This window comes from Leptonotus elevatus, chromosome 19 (assembly GCF_054856555.1).
Source record: "Leptonotus elevatus isolate MCC_2025b chromosome 19, RoL_Lele_1.0, whole genome shotgun sequence".
Taxonomy (NCBI): Eukaryota; Metazoa; Chordata; class Actinopteri; order Syngnathiformes; family Syngnathidae; genus Leptonotus; species Leptonotus elevatus.
Window position 1 is genome coordinate 12,154,477 of NC_141257.1, and position 23,543 is coordinate 12,178,019.

At 40.7% G+C, this 23,543-nt stretch overlaps 3 protein-coding genes and 1 pseudogene across 3 annotated transcripts; all 4 read left to right on the top strand.

The window, feature by feature from the left end:
• The first annotated feature begins 23 nt into the window (after positions 1-23).
• LOC147157997 (uncharacterized) lies at positions 24-1,550 on the top strand. Its single transcript, XM_086063423.1, has 2 exons — positions 24-156; positions 566-1,550. Exons 1-2 carry the CDS (start codon positions 33-35, stop codon positions 1,537-1,539), a joined length of 1,098 nt encoding a protein of 365 aa, XP_085919549.1. The 5' UTR covers positions 24-32; the 3' UTR covers positions 1,540-1,550.
• Positions 1,551-2,880: 1,330 nt separating this feature from the next.
• On the top strand, positions 2,881-11,323 carry LOC147157998 (uncharacterized). Its single transcript, XM_086063335.1, has 4 exons — positions 2,881-2,922; positions 8,765-8,906; positions 9,306-10,201; positions 10,622-11,323. Exons 1-4 carry the CDS (start codon positions 2,881-2,883, stop codon positions 11,321-11,323), a joined length of 1,782 nt encoding a protein of 593 aa, XP_085919461.1.
• A 3,664-nt stretch (positions 11,324-14,987) lies between these two features.
• Positions 14,988-17,179, top strand: LOC147157999 (uncharacterized). Its single transcript, XM_086063427.1, has 2 exons — positions 14,988-15,437; positions 15,824-17,179. Exons 1-2 carry the CDS (start codon positions 15,314-15,316, stop codon positions 17,014-17,016), a joined length of 1,317 nt encoding a protein of 438 aa, XP_085919553.1. The 5' UTR covers positions 14,988-15,313; the 3' UTR covers positions 17,017-17,179.
• Positions 17,180-18,929: 1,750 nt separating this feature from the next.
• On the top strand, positions 18,930-20,350 carry LOC147158000 (uncharacterized; annotated as a pseudogene).
• The last annotated feature ends 3,193 nt before the right edge of the window (positions 20,351-23,543 follow it).

The window sequence follows — 23,543 nt, forward strand, 5'->3', positions numbered from 1 at the left end:
TGTGAAAATAGAGTGTCGCCGATATCGTGAATATGTGTGCTGCAACGAACGTGACGTGCGAAAAAGAGCTTTGTGGAGCACAGGAGGTGAACGAGCGACAACGTCAGCTGCTGGACGCTGTGTGCAAGCAGCCTCGTGTTGTGTTGAACAGAGCAGGTTTGTCTCTTGCTTAATCAATACTTTCAAACAATATTTATTCATTTATTTTGAGAGGAATCTTCATCCGGCCACTTTGTTACCTTACGTTTACAGTTTTTGTCTGTCGCTTTGGTACATTACTTAGATTTTAATTGAATTTCTCAGAACTGCTTTTTCAATTTTCACATCGCTGTGTCACTTGTACACAGCACAAAGCCATTGCTTTTTTTTTTTTTTTTTACTAGCTGAGGCAAATCTGTTGTTTCTACACACACACGTACATACATACATACACATCTACACACGTATGTTTTCCCGGCTTTGTTATTATTGCGCTCGCGTGGCCCATGTGATAATCTTAAATATAAAATACATAACCCCACAATAAAGTAAATTTACCAAACCTTGTGTCTCTTGTGTCCCGCAGACGTCTGTGAAATATATCTTTGTCCTGAGCGGCAGGAGTCAGACTTCCCTGGCGTGAAAGAGGAGGACAAACTGGAGCCTCTGCAGGTTAAAGAAGAGGAGCAGCCACACCCTCCCAACATAAATAAAGAGGAGCAGCTGCCACTATACATTAAAGAGGAGGAGGAGGAGGAGGAGGAGGAGGAGGAGGAGGAGGAGGAGGAGGAGGAGTTCACAGAGTTGCCTGGGACTGATGTCCATTTGAAGACTAAAGATGAATGTCTATATGAAAACAACAAAGGGGCGGAGCCTTCAAGCAGCAGCTCAAGACAACTGATAACAACTGAAGATGATGAGGACCACCGTGGAGGATCACAAGCAGACAGCCGGTTAGCTCTAATGTCAGATGCTGAAGACGCATCACACTCTTCTCGCACTGATGACAAACAGTCTGACGGTGACGTGACATGTCACACTGGCAACAAATGTTGGAAATGTTCTCTATGTAAAAAATCTTTTGGCTGCAACTTTCATTTGAGAAGACGTATGATTAGCCACACTGGTGAAAAACCTTTTGCCTGCTCAGTCTGTGGCCGACGTTTCTCGTACAAATCAAGCTTAAAAGTGCACACAAGAACCCACACTGGAGAGAAGCCTTTTGCCTGCTCCGTTTGTGGTCAATGTTTTACTCAAAAAGGAATCTTAAAAATGCACACAAGAACCCACACTGGAGAGAAGACTTTTGCTTGCTCGGTTTGTGGTCAAAGTTTCTCTGACAGGCAGAAATTAAAAAGGCACACAAGAACCCACACTGGAGAGAAGCCTTTTGCCTGCTCCGTTTGTGGTCAATGTTTTACTCAAAAAGGAATCTTAAAAATGCACACAAGAACCCACACTGGAGAGAAGCCTTTTGCCTGCTCCGTTTGTGGTCAAAGATATTCAAGTAATGCCAAAGCTAAGAGGCACAGGTGTGCTGGTGAGAATAGCCGTGATTAATGAAGCTTGATATGAACTCATTTATGGATCGACTTAAAATGGTGCAGAAATCCTGTCTACCGCTGAATGAACGAAGGATCTGTGTACTTGCATTGTATATTGTATGTGTCTTGACTTAACCCTGTTATATGCGTATATTTCTTCTTCTTGTGCCGGGTCTGCTACAGACATCAGTGATCATGGCCCTCCATGCCTCTCTGCCATCCGTTTCCCTAATAAATTTGCTAATGGGGTTCTTCTTCCGTGTTGCAAAGTTATTTAAGTTGTCTGTATATTTTGCCGCCTTCTGTTTTTTTTTACCCCACATATCTTGCCACGTATATTTTGTCTTGCCATGATATTCTTTGCAGAAATATACCCTTAGTAGGCTGCAATTACTTTGTATAGGGGCAAACAATTCTTTAACAGATTCACGCAGGCAAACAATATTATTCTCTCTCGGCAGCCACTAAGCTGGCAGAGCCAGACTGGATGCCGGCCACATCTATATTGCACTTTGCCCTATAAAGCCTTTATTAAATAGGGATGCTGAGGGGTGGAAATCAGTAAAAGGCCAATTAAATAAAACGGGTCAGGGGGATAAACAGTGGCACAGAGCTCCTGGTTGGGCCCTCCTAGAAAGACAAACATTGTTTCTTGCATTGTGTAACTGAATGCATCCATCCATCTACCATTTATCCCATTATTATAATACTTAAATAATAATAATGAAGGTAAATATAGATAAAAGACTCTTGATAGGAGAATTGTATTCAATTAAGTAAACAGGTCATATATTTTAGACAATGCTCCCTCCCAAATGCTACCTTGCTTCCGGGGTGTTGCGCAGGTGCCGGTAGGCTGGAATGGAGCCCTAATTTTATGTGAGAGATATCAGCGGGTAGTAAATTTCTGACAGGTAATTTTATTATATGCTTACCGTCTTGACGGATTCCCTGCTACTTTGAGCAGCTTACTCGACAGGCGTCTAGATTCTCTTGTGCAATATGTTGGGCGTCCTCGTGTCTGTGGCAATCAATGTGGGATCTCACGGGCGCCACTTCTTCCTTTCCCCAGGTCACAAACCCACTATTTTACGCACGCGCACACAAACACGTACACACATCTATATTTGGAGGTCATCAAACTGTTGTAACTCTTTATGTTTTCGCTTCAGGAATACAGCTTTATTTTTACGTGTCATAAGTTCTCAGGTTTGTGGATGCGCTGCTCTGCTCTGCGCTGATTAGCAATTTTGTTGAGGAGCACGACTTTACACCTTTAAATGCAGTTTTAATGGGTTCCTTTTGTTCTCGTGGTAAATATATCGTTCCGCGTGATATTTGTGTTTATTATTACATCATGGTTTTCCCCAGCAATGAGATTTGTCCAGCTGGAGTTGCCGTAGGTTTCACGTGACGATGATACTCCGTTCCAGGCCGCTTTGGCGTAGACACGCACGCTTTCGCGCTTCGCTATATAATCCTTCTTGATTTCTGACTGAATGGACTTAAACATCGACACTGTGCGTGCGTCGCTACTTTAGAGAAGTCAAACATAATTGCTACATTTCGTGTCTGCTTACATTCGTATCAGGCGGTGCTCATCAACATCTCTCGGCCCTGTTTTGCTTAGCTTTGCTTAGCTTGCTAGTGATGAGTTATTAACATTGTTTTTTAGTTTTAAATTATATTTTAGCCGTTTATAATTATGTTAACTCAATATGGCTGTATGAATAGACCTATATTTTTATCTGTGTTACTTTCATGAGAAAGAGCAACGGGTCTGTCTATTCATTCGTAATCTAAAGGGAGGTTCCGGGGATTCTGCTGTGTCGGAAGGGAGTCAGGCTTATTATTATTGTATTTTTTCTAATCTGATTTATAGCTATGGGAACTTGCTGAACTTGCAGAAGGGAGGAGAGAGGGATTCTCTTGTATTCAGTTGTAACCAGGTGTGTTGTGGGCTGACCTTTTTCTGAACCCTTTTTGTGAATAAATAACGATGTGAGCTGGAGAGAGGAGATCACATTTGAACAGAGCATCGCTTGGATGGTTTGTCTATGTGGACCAGAAGCTTCTGGTAATTAAAACCTTTGCAAAGGAACTTCTTCAACAGAATCTCACCATTCAGTTAATTGAACACGCAAAGAGTACAATACTTAATATTGTCTACTCTAACAAATGGTGACCGCCAACGCTGAATTATAACGAATGGTCTCCTCCGTTGAACCAAACGGATGGTGTTGTTGACGTTGAGCAGGCTGCGGCGTTCCCTGACGGGCGGAATTTCTGGCGCCATATTAATTCCGGTAAGTGGAGATCTTTATCCACGTAGAAGAAATTGTGTCTGTTGGGTGGCGTTGCAGCTGGTTTTTTCGTCTTCCAAAATTGTCTAAATTTTAAAAGAGATCTGTGTGAACGAGTGTAGTTTGATGTCGTTCTATTGTGAGTTGTGATAATTCCGACGATATTGAACTAAACACGTCGTGGAGTGGTGCATTTGAAGGTGACGTGATGCAGACTCGAAGTGATGAAGCTTTTTTTGTACAGGAAGAAATAGCGGTTAATTTTTTGATTTGTTTTGTTTTTCGTCAACGCTATGAAGAATCCTTAGACCATAATATATATTGAAGATTATGGTATGCGCTCTGCTTTTTAAGCAGTTTTGGCCGATTTGGGGACGAGTATCATATTTGTTCATGGCTCTTATTGAAAAAGTCCTATTTACACGTAATATGTTTTTTAAAAAAAGCGCCTGTTTGAAATTGAACAGAAAGGGGTCCAGGTTGATTACAGCGATGATTGGATTTTGTATCACTGTATTTGCAATCGAGAGATTACGTGATTTATTTTGTTGGCGCTTCTACAATATGTAGTTTTGAGGTCAGGATTCCCGTTTGAATTCCTTTTGTTCCACGGTTGAGTTCGTTAGTGCGTGACAAATTTCTTAAAAAATAAGCGCCTTGCAAAAATTTTGCAATAAAGGGAGAACAGTTTAGCTCAGCGGGATTGGGTAACCGCTGTGTATAAACGAGAGGTCACGTAATTCTTATGTCTGTCTATGTGTGGCCATATGTGTTAACATATTGAACTATTAATACTAAAAGTGAGACGTCACTGTATTAAAACCGAATGTATACATCAAAAACTACAAACAAAAATGGAGGCGATTTCGACCCGGATACAGAATGGTTTGTCCTGAATGCGCTTCCGGTTCAGGGAAAAATAAAAGCGTCGATGAACAATGAAAAAACGAACTATGGATCGATTGTATACAAAGCTTTCGCTGGACAAAATGGTATGTCAGACTTTTGTATTTTCTTTGTTGGTAATGGAAAAAGGCTGAATTTGATGCTAAAATGACTCAAGCATTTGTGGAGCAGTTTACGGATGGGTTGTTCAAAGTTACCCGTTTACTGAAATCACCGTATAAAACTGCAGTTTGAATGCTATAAGATTTGTAGACAACGAATTGAAGGAATAACACCGTTTATTTTTTTATAATGACTGAAGAGTGTGTGCGTATGCATTTGAGTGTGTGACCTAGCTTTTAAAAAAAAGGTGGGGGTTTGTAAGTGAGAATTGTGCATATGGGGATTTTGTTTGTTTTTCTTTAATATTTTAACTAAGTTTGGTGTTGTTTTGTGTGAGATGATACTGTTGTGATAGTGGCGTTTGTTTTATTAATGGGAATATGATAAAATAGGTTTTGCGATTTATAATGTTAAGATTCCTCCCCCCCCCCCTTCCCCCGTTTCTAGGTTAGAAAAAAAGGTGGGGGCTGAGCTGTGCGCTGTGAGCATAATGTGTCCTCGTAATGGGACTCTTTTTTTGTCAAAATGGTAAGAGAGGAATGATAAACAATATAAAATAAGTAATAGTATTTGATAGATATTGTTGAGTTTTTGAAAAAAGAATATTAAATTAGTGTTTTATTTTTATTTTTTATTTTTTATTTTTTTTAGTGACTGAGCTAATAAATCTTTACACTTTAATGATTGATGACGATGGTTAATTTGTTAACTTTCCCTTTTCGGGACAAATGAATAAAGAGTAATGATAAAATAATGGCATTTTGTTTGAGAGTTGATATAATTATGCCTACATCTTTATAGCTGTGGCTGGAAGTAAGATAGTTGAATAAGGAGTTATGAATGTTTTTGGAATTGACATGTTGATAATGATTTTTAATATTTGTTTTTTCTCTGAGTGTGTCATTTCAGAAACTGATGTTTGAGTTCCAAGACAGATGAGGGTTTGATGGCCTTCACTGATGCGCCCCAGCTGCTGATACGTTGTATGGCTAGTAGCTATTTGAAGGGGTATTGAGAAAAAAAAAGAAAAAAAAAAAAAAAAAGAAATGAATAAAGAGGCTGTGTTTTTTACGAAACATTTTTGAGAAAGCAGGGAGTGAACTGTCTTGCTATGATCCCATATCCTCAGTCTGGCATTTTTAAAGCATTGTATCAACGAGTGTGCATTTTTTGATCAGGTGAGCTCTCATAAAGACTGTGTGTCATCGGATCCACATTGCAGACAGCGTCTGAATGGATGTGGCAGAGATCAAAGGTCAAAAGCCGCAGCGCAACGGTCTTCTCGTCCTGTGCCTAAGAAAAACATGATGTTCAAATTCCTCAATGCCCAGTGACTGTGTATACGCCTCATTCTAGTGACTTCTCCCCTATGGCTGTTTTGCATCCAGAGGAAATCTAAATGCCTGCTCTGAACATTGCTGCCACAGCAGCCGCCATGCTGGCCAGGACTGAACATTGACAACAGCTGCCGTCCTGCCTTTTGCTGGGGGTCTGGACAAAGAAAGTTGGTGGTCGGAATGAGATGTGATCCATTCAGTAAAATGCTACATAGTGATATGCAAGGCATTTTAATGTGTTGAGTGGGGAACTGTGATCTATAGCAAGATATTTCAGGAAATTGAAAACGACATATGTAAATTTGAAATGAGGGATTGAGAAAATTTATTTCAATCTATAGCCTACTAAATTTTTGCATATATTTTTGGGAGAATCAGTTTCTGATTTGGTACAATGGGAATTCTATTAATATGTTATGATATGATATATTTTTATTTTCCCCGTGAGGAACTTTTTTGGACTTCGTCCAGCTCCAGCTATAGTATAAAATAAATAACAGAATAGAATGAGTAGTAACGAGTAAAAGACTAACTAAGAGTTTGATGGCTAAATTAGATTTTTTTTTTTTATATAGCACTGTGATTTATAAATCCCAGAAATATTTTGTGTGAATTAGAGTAATATGGTTACCTCTATTTTTATGGCCCCAAAGTCATCATATATTAGTGTCTTAAGTTGTATCTGCTTATGCTCAGTTTTATAGTGTTTTGTAGCTCTTTTGTTTATCTCATAGCCTGATTTAGAGGGTTGAGTTATTTATGACGTCTTTTGAGTCATGAGGTCTCTATTTTGTCCTCCCTTTATCTTGACATGTTTGAAAAAATCAGTGGATCTTTGTCAAATGAGGGAGTTTATGTTTAAGAATTTAACCAATGTAGACGAGTTAGAAAATTAAAATCAAACTTAAAAACGAAATTAAAAAGGTTGTGGGGTATCGGCCTACACTCCAATTGACAGGATGAGTTTGAAAATGATAATCCACAGTTTGAATATGAAGAAATCTATCAGAGGAAATCGATCGCAAAGTAAGTCTGAAGCAAGCAAGGACAATAATGCATATTCGCCGAATGAAGGTAATTATATTATATTATATCTTTTATCTCAGAATCATATTTGAAAAATGTAATGTTTGGAGCCCAGTGTTTGCAAAAGAGTATAGATAATATGAATATATGTGAGTTTTTCCCAGCATGCCAGGATTCGGCCGGTCATGGGATTCTGGGAAGAGAATAAGAGATATGAAAGGCACAGTTATGCAAATTTAGAACAAATTTAGTCATGGTAAAAAATTACCTATTATTGAACAAAACCTATTTGAAAGATAAATATTTACAAGCTCTGTCTTATATTAATGAATGAGCGAATGTCATTCAACTCAATCAAGGGCTGGGCTCTATTTTAATGTCACAAAAATAGATCTTTTCCTGTTCCAACAGCACAGGACCTACGGATCTTAATCAAATAACATTTACTAATCCCAACTAACAAAAACTATCAGGGTTTTTTCCTCCAAATAAAATTTATGTGAGTTTATGAGAAACTAAAAATGAAAAGTTTCTGCACTCAGGAGAACGGCCCCAGGGGGTTGATGAGGAGAAATTCCACAACTGGAAAGGAGACGTGCCAGGCTTGGCCATCTCATCAACTGATGCTCTCAGGTTGAAAGGAGAGACGAAATTCCACAACTGGAGCATCAATCTTATCACCTCCGACCTGGAGCCACGTCAGCTGACCCAGTGATCGTTCTGGAGCGGCCGTTCCGGAGCTGCCGTTTGAGGACATCAGTCAACGGATCAAGAGCAAGTGCCTTTTCTTGGGCAATCATTCCTTTGATCAGTCACATTTTGGGCAGAATAATCCCAGGTGACAAATCGAAGAATTTGGGTAGTCTACCCCAAATTCTTAAAGAAGAGACGAACTATTGCGACACTCTTTTCATTAAAAAAATACCTTCAAAGAACTTCATCACAAGATGGCTTCAAAGAACACATATTCGTCTGCCAATACATTGCGACACTTTTTAATGAACAACATTTTATGTTAAGCCTCACATATGCTATGCTTATTCCACTAAAAATCTTTTAAATGTATCAAATTGTTTTTTAATGTCATATGATTGCTAAACTACCTCCTCTTCTGCTAAAGGGATGTTTTAAGGATAATTATTTTTACCACACAACCATTGAAAAAAAATGTTTTAATGTGTTGAGCTCTCAAGAGCTCAAATGAGGGAATGATGAGTTATTAACATTGTTTTTTAGTTTTAAATTATATTTTAGCCGTTTATAATTATGTTAACTCAATATGGCTGTATGAATAGACCTATATTTTTATCTGTGTTACTTTCATGAGAAAGAGCAACGGGTCTGTCTATTCATTCGTAATCTAAAGGGAGGTTCCGGGGATTCTGCTGTGTCGGAAGGGAGTCAGGCTTATTATTATTGTATTTTTTCTAATCTGATTTATAGCTATGGGAACTTGCTGAACTTGCAGAAGGGAGGAGAGAGGGATTCTCTTGTATTCAGTTGTAACCAGGTGTGTTGTGGGCTGACCTTTTTCTGAACCCTTTTTGTGAATAAATAACGATGTGAGCTGGAGAGAGGAGATCACATTTGTGCTGCAACGAACGTGACGTGCGAAAAAGAGCTTTGTGGAGCACAGGAGGAGAATGAGCGGCAGCGTCAGCTGCTGGACGCTGTGTGCAAGCAGCCTCGTGTTGTGTTGAACAGAGCAGGTTTGTCGCTTGCTTTATCAACACTTTTCAACAATATGTATGTATTCATTTATTTTGAGAGGAATCTTCATCCGGCCACTTTGTTACCTTACGTTTACAGTTTTTGTCTGTCGCTTTGGTACTTTACTTAGATCTTAATTGAATTTCTCAGAACTGCTTTTTTTAAATTTTCACATCGCTGTCACTTGTACACAGCACTAAGCAATTGCTCCTTTTTTTTAACAAGCTGAGGCAAATCAGTTGTTTCTACACACATACATACACTTATACACACATGTACGTTTTCCCCGGCTTTGTTATTACTGCGTTCACGTTGCCCATGTGATAATCTTAAATATAAAATACATAACCTCACAATAAAGTGAATTTACCAAACCTCGTGTCTCTTGTGTCCCGCAGGCGTCGGTGAAATATATCTTCAGAAGTCAGACTTCCCTGGCGTGAAAGAGGAGGACAACCTGGAGCCTCTGCAGGTTAAAGAAGAGGAGCAGCCACACCCTCCCAACATAAATAAAGAGGAGCAGCTGCCACTATACATTAAAGAGGAGGAGGAGGAGGAGTTCACAGAGTTGCCTGGGACTGATGTCCATTTGAAGACTAAAGATGAATGTCTATATGAAAACTACAAAGGGGCGGAGCCTTCAAGCAGCAGCTCAAGACAACTGATAACAACTGAAGATGATGAGGACCACCGTGGAGGATCACAAGCAGACAGCCGGTTAGCTCTAATGTCAGATGCTGAAGACGCGTCACACTCTTCTCACACTGATGGCGAACTGTCTGACGGTGACGTGACATGTCACACTGGCAGCAAATGTTGGAAATGTTCTCTATGTAAACAAACTTTTGGCAGCAACTTTCATTTGAGAAGACATATGATTTGCCACACTGGTGAAAAACCTTTTCCCTGCTCAGTTTGTGGCCGACGTTTCTCTTGCAAATCAAGCTTAAAAGTTCACACAAGAACCCACACTGGAGAGAAGCCTTTTGCTTGCTCGGTTTGTGGTCACAAGTTTGCTCGCAAGGGAGACTTAAGCACACACACAAAAACCCACACTGGACAGAAGCCTTTTGCTTGCTCGGTTTGTGGTCAAAAGTTTGCTCGCAAGGGAGACTTAAGCACACACACAAAAACCCACACTGGAGAGAAGCCTTTTGCTTGCTCGGTTTGTGGTCAATGTTTTACTCGAAAAGGAAACTTAAAAACACACACAAGAACCCACACTGGAGAGAAGCCTTTTGCATGCTCGGTTTGTGGTCAATGTTTTACTCTGAAAGGACACTTTAAAATGCACATGATAACCCACACTGAAGAGAAACCTTTTCCCTGCTCAGTTTATGGCCGACGTTTCTCTTACAAAGCAAGCTTAAAAGTGCACACAAGAACCCACACTGGAGAGAAGCCTTTTGCTTGCTCGGTTTGTGGTCAATGTTTTACTCAAAAAGAACACTTAAAAGTGCACACAAGAACCCACACTGGAGAGAAGCTTTTTGCTTGCTCAATTTGTGGCCAATGTTTTACTCTAAAAGGACACTTTATAATGCACACGATAACCCACACTGGAGAGAAACCTTTTCCCTGCTCAGTTTGTGGCCGACGTTTCTCTTACAAAGCAAGCTTAAAAGTGCACACAAGAACCCACACTGGAGAGAAGCCTTTTGCGTGCTCTGTTTGTGGTCAATGTTTTACTCTAAAAGGACACTTAAAAATGCACACAAGAACCCACACTGGAGAGAAGCCTTTTGCCTGCTCGGTTTGTGGTCAATGTTTTACTCTAAAAGGACACTTAAAAATGCACACAAGAACCCACACTGGAGAGAAGCCTTTTGCCTGCTCTGTTTGTGGTCAATGTTTTACTCAAAAAGGAGACTTAAAGAAACACACAAGAACCCACACTGGAGAGAAGCCTTTTGCCTGCTCAGTTTGTGGCCAATGTTTCTCTCACAAAATAAGCTTAAAAGCGCACACAAGAACCCACACTGGAGAGAAGCCTTTTGCTTGCTCGGTTTGTGGTCACAAGTTTGCTCACATGGGACACTTAAGCCAACACACAAGAACCCACACTGGAGAGAAGCCTTTTGCCTGCTCAGTTTGTGGTCAATGTTTTACTCAAAAAGGACACTTAAAAATGCACACAAGAACCCACACTGGAGAGAAGCCTTTTGCTTGCTCGGTTTGTGGTCAATGTTTTACTCAAAAAGGACACTTAAAAATGCACACAATAACCCACACTAGAGAGAAGCCTTTTGCTTGCTCAGTTTGTGGTCACAAGTTTGCTCGCAAGGGAGACTTAAGCCAACACACAAGAACCCACACTGGACAGAAGCCTTTTGCCTGCTCAGTTTGTGGTCAAATATATTCAAGTAATGCCAATGCTAAGAGGCACAGGTGTGCTGGTGAGAATAGCCGTGATTAATGAAGCTTGATATGAACTCATTTATGCATTGACTTTTAAAATGGTGCAGAAATCCTGTCTACCGCTGAATGAACGAAGGATCTGTGTACTTGCATTGTATATTGTATGTGTCTTGACTTAACCCTGTTATATGCGTATATTTTTCTTCATGTGCTGGGTCTGCTACAGACATCAGTGATCATGGCCCTCCATGCCTCTCTGTCATCCGTTTCCCTAATAAATTCGCTAATAGGGTTCTTCTTCCGTGTTGCAAAGTTATTTAAGTTGTCTGTATATTTTGCCGCCTTCTGTTTTTTTTACTCCACATATCTTGCCACGTTTAATTTGTTTTGCCATGATATTCTTTGCAGAAATATACCCTTAGTAGGCTGTAATTACTTTGTATAGGGGCAAACAATTCTTTAAATGATTCACACAGCAAACAATCATATTTCTTCACGGCAGCCACTAAACTCTGACAATGCCAGACTAGAAGCCGGCCACTTTGAAATTGCACTTTGCCCGATAAAACCTTTTAAAAAAATAGATACAAGTTATAATTTGCTAAAAAGAGTAAATAAGTAAAAGGCCAATTAAATACATCTAGTCAGGGGGCTCAACAGTGACACAGAGCTCCTTATTGGGCACTCCTACCTCTGTACAGGTACTACACGAGTTTCTTATTCGTCCAAATGCAGATTTAATATGTCTCTTTTGTTCTCCTGGTAAATATATCGTTCAGCGTGATATTTTTGTATATTAAAACATTTTGGTTTTCCCCGGACATGAGATTTGTCCAACTGGAGTTGCCGTAGGTTTCACGTGACGATGATACTCCCTTTCAGGCCGCTTTTGCGTAGACACACACGCTGTCGGGCTTCACTAAATGATTCTTCTTGATCTCGGACTGAATGGACTTAAACCTCGACACTGTGCGTGTGTCGCTACTTTATAGAAGTCAAACATATTGTTAGAAATCATTCTTTAGATTTCCTGCGTGTTCAAAATAAAACTCAAAGTTGAGATCTCGTGAAGAAGTTTTCTGGCCAGCTTTTATTATTCAGAAATTTCCAAGCCACTTTGGATCCTTGCTCAATCAGCAGTGACCACAAAGTGTGCCTCTCGCGCTCTGCTCCTCCACACTTATACAAAAACAGTGATTAGGAAGAATACTCCCCCCCTGTCATCTTGTCCTGTCAGCAGAGTGAAATACACAACTTAGAATCCTACACCAGTTCCTATCTCAGTCCACTCCAGATGTGGGTAAACAATTGGATCCCCGGCACCTCCTTGCACCAGGAAATTTATGGACAGACCTCTGCTTGCACTTTCAAACATCCCCTCATTTAGATAAATCAGAAACCTTACTTTCCCAGAGAAGAGAACAAAGACTATAGATTGACTAACATATGAATTAACTGTTGTCTTATTATTACACAGCTCTAACTAATATCAAAAACGGTTAAAATATAAATTGAAACAGAAAAACAATGTTAATAATCTAACAATATTTACTACATTTCGTGTCTGCTTACATTGGTATCAGGCGGTGCTCGTCAACATCTCTCGGCCCGGTTTAGCTTAGCTTTGCTTAGCTTGCTAGCCACCAAAAAAAAAAAAAGGGAGACGCGTTTTGTTAGCGATTCATTGGCTCAGCAGACGCCAAGTGTGAGCATAGAGTGTCGCCGATATCGTGAATATGTGTGCTGCAACGAACGTGACGTGCGAAAAAGAGCTTTGTGGAGCACAGGAGGTGAATGAGCGACAACGTCAGCTGCTGGACGCTGTGTGCAAGCAGCCTCGTGTTGTGTTGAACAGAGCAGGTTTGTCGCTTGCTTAATCAATACTTTTCAACAATATGTATGTGTTTATTTTGAGAGGAATCTTCATCCGGCCACTTTGTTACCTTACATTTACAGTTTTTGTCTGTCGCTTTGGTACTTTACTTAGATCTTAATTGAATTTCTCAGAACTGCTTTTTTAAATTTTCACATCACTGTCACTTGTACACAGCACTAAGCAATTGCTCCTTTTTTTTTAACAAGCTGAGAAAAATCAGTTGTTTCTACACACATACATACATGTACGTTTTCCCGCTCACGTGGCCCATGTGATAATCTTAAATATAAAATACATAACCTCACAATAAAGTGAATTTACCAAACCTTGTTTCTCTTGTGTCCCGCAGGCGGCGGTGAAATATATCTTTGTCCTGAGCGGCAGGCAGGAGTCAGACTTCCCTGGCGTGAAAGAGGAGGACAACCTGGAGCCTCTGCAGGTTAAAGAAGAGGAGCAGCCACATCCTCCCAACATAAATAAAGAGGAGCAGCTGCCACTTTACATTAAAGAGGAGGAGGAGAAGTTCAGAGTTGCCCAGGACTGATGTCCATTTGAAGACTAAAGATGAATGTCTATATGAAAACAACAAAGGGGCGGAGCCTTCAAGCAGCAGCTCAAGACAACTGATAACAACTGAAGATGATGAGGACCACCGTGGAGGATCACAAGCAGACAGCCGGTTAGCTCTAATGTCAGATGCTGAAGACGCGTCACACTCTTCTCACACTGATGGCGAACAGTCTGTCGGTGACGTGACATGTCACACTGGCAGCAAACGTTGGAAATGTTCTCTATGTAAACAAACTTTTAGCAGCAACTTTCATTTGAGAAGACATATGATTAGCCACACTAGTGAAAAACCGTTAGCTTGCTCGGTTTGTGGTCACAAGTTTGCTCACAAGGGACACTTAAACAAACACACAAGAACCCACACCGGAGAGAAGCCTTTTGCTTGCTCAGTTTGTGGTCAAATATATTCAAGTAATGCCAAAGCAAAGAGGCACAGGTGTGCTGGTGAGAATAGCCGTGATTAATGAAGCTTGATATGAACTCATTTATGGATCGACTTAAAATGGTGCAGAAATCCTGTCTACCGCTGAATGAACGAAGGATCTGTGTACTTGCATTGTATATTGTATGTGTCTTGACTTAACCCTGTTATATGCGTATATTTCTTCTTCATGTGCCGGGTCTGCTACAGACATCAGTGATCATGGCCCTCCATGCCTCTCTGTCATCCGTTTCCCTAATAAATTCGCTAATAGGGTTCTTTTTCCGTGTTGCAAAGTTATTTAAGTTGTCTGTATATTTTGCCACCTTCTGTTTTTTTTACTCCACATATCTTGCCACGTTTAATTTGTTTTGCCATGATATTCTTTGCAAAAATATACCTATAGTAGGCTGCAATTACTTTGTATAGGGGCAAACAATTCTTTAAATGATTCACACAGCAAACAATAATATTTCTCCTCGGCAGCCACTAAACTCTGACAGAGCCAGACTAGATGCCGGCCACTTCGAAATAGCACTTTGCCCGATTAAACCTTTTAAAAAATAGATACAAGTTATAATTTGCTAAAAAGAGTAAATAAGCAAAAGGCCAATTAAATATGTCTGGTCAGGGGGCTCAACAGTGACACAGAGCTCCTTATTGGGCACTCCTACCGCTGTACAGGTACTACACGTGTTTCTTATTTGTCCAAATGCAGATTTAATATGTCTCTTTTGTTCTCCTGGAAAAAATATATCTTTCGGCGTGACATTTTTTGTAAATTATTATCTTTTGTTTTTTCCCGGACATGAGATTTGTCCAACTGGAGTTGCCGTAGGTTTCACGTGACGATGATACTTCCTTCCAGGCCACTTTGGCATAGACACGCACGCTTTCGCGCTTCGCTATATAATCCTTCTTGATTTCTGACTGAATGGACTTAAACATCGACACTGTGCGTGCGTCGCTACTTTAGAGAAGTCAAAAATAATTACTACATTTCGTGTCTGGTTACATTCGTATCAGGCGGTGCTCGTCGACATCTCTCGGCCCTGTTTATCTTTTTTTTAGCTTAGCTTAGCTTGCTAGCCACCACAAAAAAAAGGAGACGCGTTTTGTTAGCGACTAATTGGCTCAGCAGACGCCAAGTGTGAGCATAGAGTGTCGCCGATATCGTGAATATGTGTGCTGCAACGAACGTGACGTGCGAAAAAGAGCTTTGTGGAGCACAGGAGGAGAATGAGCGGCAACGTCAGCTGCTGGACGCTGTGTGCAAGCAGCCTCGTGTTGTGTTGAACAGAGCAGGTTTGTCGCTTGCTTTATCAATACTTTTCAACAATATGTATGTATTCATTTATTTTGAGAGGAATCTTCATCCGGCCACTTTGTTACCTTACGTTTACATATTTTGTCTGTCGCTTTGGTACTTTACTTAGATCTTAATTGAATTTCTCAGAACTGCTTTTTTAAAATTTCACATCGCTGTCACTTGTACACAGTACTAAGCAATTGCTCCTTTTTTTTTAACAAGCTGAGGAAAATCAGTTGTTTCTACACATATACACACACGTACGTTTTCCCGGCTTTGTTATTATTGCGCTCGTGTGGCCCATGTGATACTCTTAAATATAAAATACATAACCCCACAATAAAGTAAATTTACCAAACCTTGTGTCTCTTGTGTCCCGCAGACGTCTGTGAAATATATCTTTGTCCTCAGCGGCAGGAGTCAGACTTCCCTGGCGTGAAAGAGGAGGACAACCTGGAGCCTCTGCAGGTTAAAGAAGAGGAGCAGCCACATCCTCCCAACATAAATAAAGAGGGGCAGCTGCCACTATACATTAAAGAGGAGGAGGAGGAGGAGGAGTTCACAGAGTTGCCCGGGACTGATGTCCATTTGAAGACTAAAGGTGAATGTCTATATGAAAACAACAAAGGGGCGAAGCCTTCAAGCAGCAGCTCAAGACAACTGATAACAACTGAAGATGATGAGGACCACCGTGGAGGATCACAAGCAGACAGCCGGTTAGCTCTAATGTCAGATGCTGAAGACGCGTCACACTCTTCTCACACTGATGGCGAACAGTCTGACGGTGACGTGACATGTCACACTGGCAACAAATGTTGGAAATGTTCTCTATGTAAAAAATCTTTTGGCAGCAACTTTCATTTGAGAAGACACATGATTAGCCACACTGGTGAAAAACCTTTTCCTTGCTCAGTTTGTGGCCGACGTTTCTCTTACAAAGCAAGCTTAAAAGTGCACACAAGAACCCACACTGGAGAGAAGCCTTTTGCCTGCTCAGTTTGTGGCCAATGTTTCTCTCACAAAATAAACTTAAAAGCGCACACAAGAACCCACACTGGAGAGAAGCCTTTTGCTTGCTCAGTTTGTGGCCAATGTTTCTCTCACAAAATAAACTTAAAAATGCACACAAGAACCCACACTGGAGAGAAGCCTTTTGCCTGCTCGGTTTGTGGTCAATGTTTTACTCAAAAAGGAAGCTTAAAAACGCACTCAAGAACCCACACTGGAGAGAAGCCTTTTGCCTGCTCGGTTTGTGGTCAATGTTTTACTCAAAAAGGAAGCTTAAAAACGCACTCAAGAACCCACACTGGAGAGAAGCCTTTTGCTTGCTCGGTTTGTGGTCAATGTTTTACTCAAAAAGGAGACTTAAAAATGCACACAAGAACCCACACTGGAGAGAAGCCTTTTGCTTGCTCGGTTTGTGGTCAATGTTTTACTCGAAAAGGAGTCTTAAAAATGCACACAAGAACCCACACTGGAGAGAAGCCTTTTGCCTGCTCAGTTTGTGGTCAAATATATTCAAGTAATGCCAAAGCTAAGAGGCACAGGTGTGCTGGTGAGAATAGCTGTGATTAATGAAGCTTGATATGAACTCATTTATGGATAGACTTAAAATGGTGCAGAAATCCTGTCTACCGCTGAATGAACGAAGGATCTGTGTACTTGCATTGTATATTGTATGTGTCTTGACTTAACCCTGTTATATGCGTATATTTTTTCTTCATGTGCCGGGTCTGCTACAGACATCAGTGATCATGGCCCTCCATGCCTCTCTGTCATCCGTTTCCCTAATAAATTCGCTAATAGGGTTCTTTTTCCGTGTTGCAAAGTTATTTAAGTTGTCTGTATATTTTGCCGCCTTCTGTTTTTTTTACTCCACATATCTTGCCACGTTTAATTTGTTTTGCCATGATATTCTTTGCAAAAATATACCTATAGTAGGCTGCAATTACTTTGTATAGGGGCAAACAATTCTTTAAATGATTCACACAGCAAACAATCATATTTCTCCTCGGCAGCCACTAAACTCTGACAGAGCCAGACTAGATGCCGGCCACTTCGAAATAGCACTTTGCCCGATTAAACTTTTTAAAAAAATAGATACAAGTTATAATTTGCTAAAAAGAGTAAATAAGCAAAAGGCCAATTAAATACGTCTGGTCAGGGGGCTCAACAGTGACACAGACCTCCTGATTGGGCACTCCTACCGCTGTACAGGTACTACACGTGTTTCTTATTTGTCCAAATGCAGATTTAATATGTCTCCTTTGTTCTCCTGTTAAAAATATAACTTTCGGCGTGACATTTTCTGTAAATTATTATCTTTTGTTTTTTCCCGGACATGAGATTTGTCTAGCTGGAGTTGCCGTAGGTTTCACGTGACGATGAGAACTTCCTTCCAGGCCACTTTGGCATAGACACGCACGCTTTGGCGTAGACACCCACGCTTTCGCGCTTCGCTATATAATCCTTCTTGATTTCTGACTGAATGGACTTAAACATCGACACTGTGCGTGCGTCGCTACTATAGAGAAATCAAAAATAATTGCTACATTTCGTGTCTGCTTACATTCGTATCAGGCGGTGCTCGTCGACAGCTCTCGGCCCTGTTTAGCTTTGCTTAGCTTAGTTTAGCTTAGCTTGCTAGCCACCACAAAAAAAAAAGGAGACGCGTTTTGTTAGCGACTAATAGGCTCAGCAGACGCCAAGTGTGAGCATAGAGTGTCGCCGATATCGTGAATATGTGTGCTGCAACGAACGTGACGTGCGAAAAAGAGCTTTGTGGAGCACAGGAGGAGAATGAGCGACAACGTCAGCTGCTGGACGCTGTGTGCAAGCAGCCTCGTGTTGTGTTGAACAGAGCAGGTTTGTCGCTTGCTTAATCAATACTTTTCAACAATATGTATGTATTCATTTATTTTGAGAGGAATCTTCATCCGGCCACTTTGTTACCTTACGTTTACAGTTTTTGTCTGTCGCTTTGGTACATTACTCAGATCTTAATTGAATTTCTCAGAACTGCTTTTTCCATTTTCACATCGCTGTGTCACTTGTACACAGCACTAAACAATTGCTCCTTTTTTTCCTTCTTTTTTTTTTTACAAGCTGAGGCAAATCTGTTGTTTCTACACACATACATACACATATACACACGTACGTTTTCCCGGCTTTGTTATTATTGCGCTCACGTGGCCCATGTGATAATCTTATATATAAAATACATAACCTCACAATAAAGTGATTTTACCAAACCTTGTGTCCCGCAGGCGTCGGTGAAATATATCTTTGTCCTGAGCGGCAGGAATCAGACTTCCCTGGCGTGAAAGAGGAGGACAATCTGGAGCCTCTGCAGGTTAAAGAAGAGGAGCAGCCACATCCTCCCAACATAAATAAAGAGGGGCAGCTGCCACTATACATTAAAGAGGAGGAGGAGGAGTTCACAGAGTTGCCCGGGACTGATGTCCATTTGAAGACTAAAGATGAATGTCTATATGAAAACAACAAAGGGGCGGAGCCTTCAAGCAGCAGCTCAAGACAACTGATAACAACTGAAGATGATGAGGACCACCGTGGAGGATCACAAGCAGACAGCCGGTTAGCTCTAATGTCAGATGCTGAAGACGCGTCACACTCTTCTCACACTGATGGCGAACAGTCTGACGGTGACGTGACATGTCACACTGGCAGCAAACGTTGGAAATGTTCTCTATGTAAACAAACTTTTGGCAGCAACTTTCATTTGAGAAGACATATGATTAGCCACACTGGTGAAAAACCTTTTCCCTGCTCAGTTTGTGGCCGACGTTTCTCTTACAAAGCAAGCTTAAAAGTGCACACAAGAACCCACACTGGAGAGAAGCCTTTTGCGTGCTCTGTTTGTGGTCAATGTTTTACTCGAAAAGGACACCTAAAAATGCACACAAGAACCCACACTGGAGAGAAGCCTTTTGCCTGCTCGGTTTGTGGTCAATGTTTTACTCAAAAAGCAAGCTTAAAAGTGCACACAAGAACCCACACTGGAGAGAAGCCTTTTGCGTGCTCGGTTTGTGGTCAATGTTTTACTCGAAAAGGACACCTAAAAATGCACACAAGAACCCACACTGGAGAGAAGCCTTTTGCCTGCTCAGTTTGTGGCCAATGTTTCTCTCACAAAATAAGCTTAAAAGCGCATACAAGAACCCACACTGGAGAGAAGCCTTTTGCCTGCTCAGTTTGTGGCCAATGTTTCTCTCACAAAATAAACTTAAAAGCGCACACAAGAACCCACACTGGAGAGAAGCCTTTTGCTTGCTCGGTTTGTGGTCAATGTTTTACTCAAAAAGGAGACTTAAAAATGCACACAAGAACCCACACTGGAGAGAAGCCTTTTGCTTGCTCGGTTTGTGGTCAAAGTTTTGCTCTAAGAAAAAACTTAACATCGCACACTAGAACCCACACTGGAGAGAAGCCTTTTGCCTGCTCAGTTTGTGGCCAATGTTTCTCTCACCAAATAAGCTTAAAAGCGCACACAAGAACCCACACTGGAGAGAAGCCTTTTGCCTGCTCAGTTTGTGGCCAATGTTTCTCTCACAAAATAAACTTAAAAGCGCACACAAGAACCCACACTGGAGAGAAGCCTTTTGCTTGCTCGGTTTGTGGTCAATGTTTTACTCAAAAAGGAGACTTAAAAATGCACACAAGAACCCACACTGGAGAGAAGCCTTTTGCCTGCTCAGTTTGTGGTCAATGTTTTACTCGAAAAGAACACCTAAAAAGGCACACAAGAACCCACACCGGAGAGAAGCCTTTTGCCTGCTCAGTTTGTGGTCAATGTTTTACTCGAAAAGAACACCTAAAAATGCACACAAGAACCCACACTGGAGAGAAGCCTTTTGCCTGCTCAGTTTGTGGTCAATGTTTAACTCGAAAAGAACACCTAAAAATGCACACAATAACCCACACCGGAGAGAAGCCTTTTGCTTGCTCCGTTTGTGGTCAATGTTTTACTCGAAAAGAACACCTAAAAATGCACACAATAACCCACACTGGAGAGAAGCCTTTTGCCTGCTCAGTTTGTGGTCAAATATATTCAAGTAATGCCAAAGCTAAGAGGCACAGGTGTGCTGGTGAGAATAGCTGTGATTAATGAAGCTTGATATGAACTCATTTATGGATAGACTTAAAATGGTGCAGAAATCCTGTCTACCGCTGAATGAACGAAGGATCTGTGTACTTGCATTGTATATTGTATGTGTCTTGACTTAACCCTGTTATATGCGTATATTTTTCTTCATGTGCCGGGTCTACTACAGACATCAGTGATCATGGCCCTCCATGCCTCTCTGTCATCCGTTTTCCTAATAAATTCGCTAATGGGGTTCTTCCGTGTTGCAAAGTTATTTAAGTTGTCTGTATATTTTGCCGCCTTCTGTTTTTTTTACTCCACATATCTTGCCACGTTTAATTTGTTTTGCCATGATATTCTTTGCAGAAATATACCTATAGTAGGCTGCAATTACTTTGTATAGGGGCAAACAATTCTTTAAATGATTCACACAGCAAACAATCATATTTCTCCTCGGCAGCCACTAAACTCTGACAGAGCCAGACTAGATGCCGGCCACTTCGAAATAGCACTTTGCCCGATTAAACCTTTTAAAAAATAGATACAAGTTATAATTTGCTAAAAAGAGTAAATAAGCAAAAGGCCAATTAAATACGTCTGGTCAGGGGGCTCAACAGTGACACAGACCTCCTGATTGGGCACTCCTACCGCTGTACAGGTACTACACGTGTTTCTTATTCGTCCAAATGCAGATTTAATATGTCTCTTTTGTTCTCCTGTTAAATATATCTTTCAGCGTGATATTTTTGTAAATTATTATCTTTTGTTTTTTCCCGGACATGAGATTTGTCTAGCTGGAGTTGCCGTAGGTTTCACGTGACAATGATACTCCCTTCCAGGCCGCTTTTGCGTAGACACGCACGCTGTCGCGCTTCACTAAATGATTCTTCTTGATCTCGGATTGAATGGACTTAAATCTCGACACTGTGCGTGCGTCGCTACTTTATAGAAGTCAAACATATTTACTACATTTTGTGTCTGGTTACATTCGGATCAGACAGTGCTCGTCGAAATCTCTCGGCCCTGTTTTGCTTAGCTTTGCTTAGCTTGCTAGTGTTAACTCTGTTAACATTTTTACTGTTTTACTTTATATTTTAACCATTTTGTATTTAGTTATAGCTGTGTAGATGTAGGTATAATTATGTTAACTCAGTATGGCTCAAAGAATAGAATGGCATTCTTATCTGTCTTAGATTTATGAGAGGAGAAGGGCAAACGGGGTCTTTCCATCCGCTATTTGGAGGATAGTATATGGTGTCTGGTACCTGTCTCTGTCGAAAGAGACAGGCTGATGTATGATTGTTTTTCTCTAATCTGATTTATACCTATGGGAACTCGGAGAGGGAGTAGAGAGGGATTTTTCTGGTATTTACTGATGTCAACAAATGTACTGTGGGCTGACTTTTCTATGAACCCTCTTTTGAATAAATAATGATGTGGGCTGGAGAGAAGACACACATTTGAACAGAGCACTGCTTGGGTGACTTCAATTGTGTGATCAGAAGCTTCTGAAAACATTTACCTTTGCAAGGGGACTTCTTCACCAGGATCTCACCATTCAGTTAATTGAACACGCAAAGAGTACAATACTTAATATTGTCTACTCTAACAAATGGTGACCGCCGACGCTGAATTATAAACGGATGGTGTTATTGACATAGAGCAGGCTGTGGCGTTCCCCGACGGGCGGAATTTCTGGCGCCATATTAATTCCGGTAAGTGGAGATCTTTATCCACGTAGAGAAATTCTGTCTGTTTGGTGGCGCTACAACTGGTTTTTTGTCTTCCAAATTGTCTAAATTTTAAATGAGATCTGTGTGAACAAGTTATAGTTTGATGTCGTTAGAGAGTTGATAATTCCGACGATATTGAACTAAACACGTCGTGGAGTGGTGCGTTTAAAAGTGACGTAAATGCAGACTCAAAGTGATGAAGCTTTTTTGTACAGGAAGAAATAGCGGTTAATTTTTTGATTTGTTTTGTTTCTCGTCAACGCTATGAAGAATCCTTAGACCATAATGTATATTGAATAAAAGGGTTTGCCGGATGACGTAACAAGTCTTTCTTGTTTACTAAGGATCGCGAAGATTATGGTGAGCGTTTCTGTTTATATAACAGTTTTGACCGGATTGGGGGAATAGTATCATATTTGTTCATGGCTCATATTGAAAAATTCCTCGTTACACGTAATATGTTTTTTATTTGAAAAAGCGCCTGTTTGAAATTGAACAGTATTGAGGGGTCCAGGTTGATTACAGTAATAATTGGATTTATCTTACTGTATTTGCAATCGAGAGATTACGTGTCTTTTATTTGATTTTCTGGCGTTCCTACTTTTGTAGTTTTGGGGTCAGGATTACCGTATGAATTCCTTTTGTTCTAGGGTTGAATTTGATGGTGCGTGACAATTTATTTTGAAAATGAGCGCCTTGCAAAAATTTTGCAATATAGGGAGAACAGTTTAGCTCAGCGGGATTGGGTAACCGCTGTGTATAAACGAGAGGTCACGTAATTCTTATGTCTGTCTGTTGTGTGGCCGTATGTGTTAACATATTGAACTATTAATACTAAAAGTGAGACGTCACTGTATTGATAAATATTAATATTACTTGCGTGGGATAGAAACCGGAAGTAAACATAAAAAACTACAAACAAAATGGAGGGCGTTTTTGACCGGGATACAGAATGGTTTGACCTGAATACGCTTCCGGTCCATAGCGGAAATCTGTGTCTAGATATGCAAGTTAAGACCGCATTTGATGTTGCTGCAGAAGCAATGCCCGAGAAACATCGACGGAAAATGAAAAAGCTGATAATGGATTGGACAATGGCAGGCTGTGACAAAGGTTGGTTTCCACCTTTGACATCCACTGTTTGTTTGGTAGCTTTGATGAAATCAGTGGAATTGGCATGCGTGAAAAAACGGCTTTCGCTGGACAAAATGGTACGTCAGACTTTTGTATTTTCTTTGAATGGACGGAGAGTTAGACAAAATCGG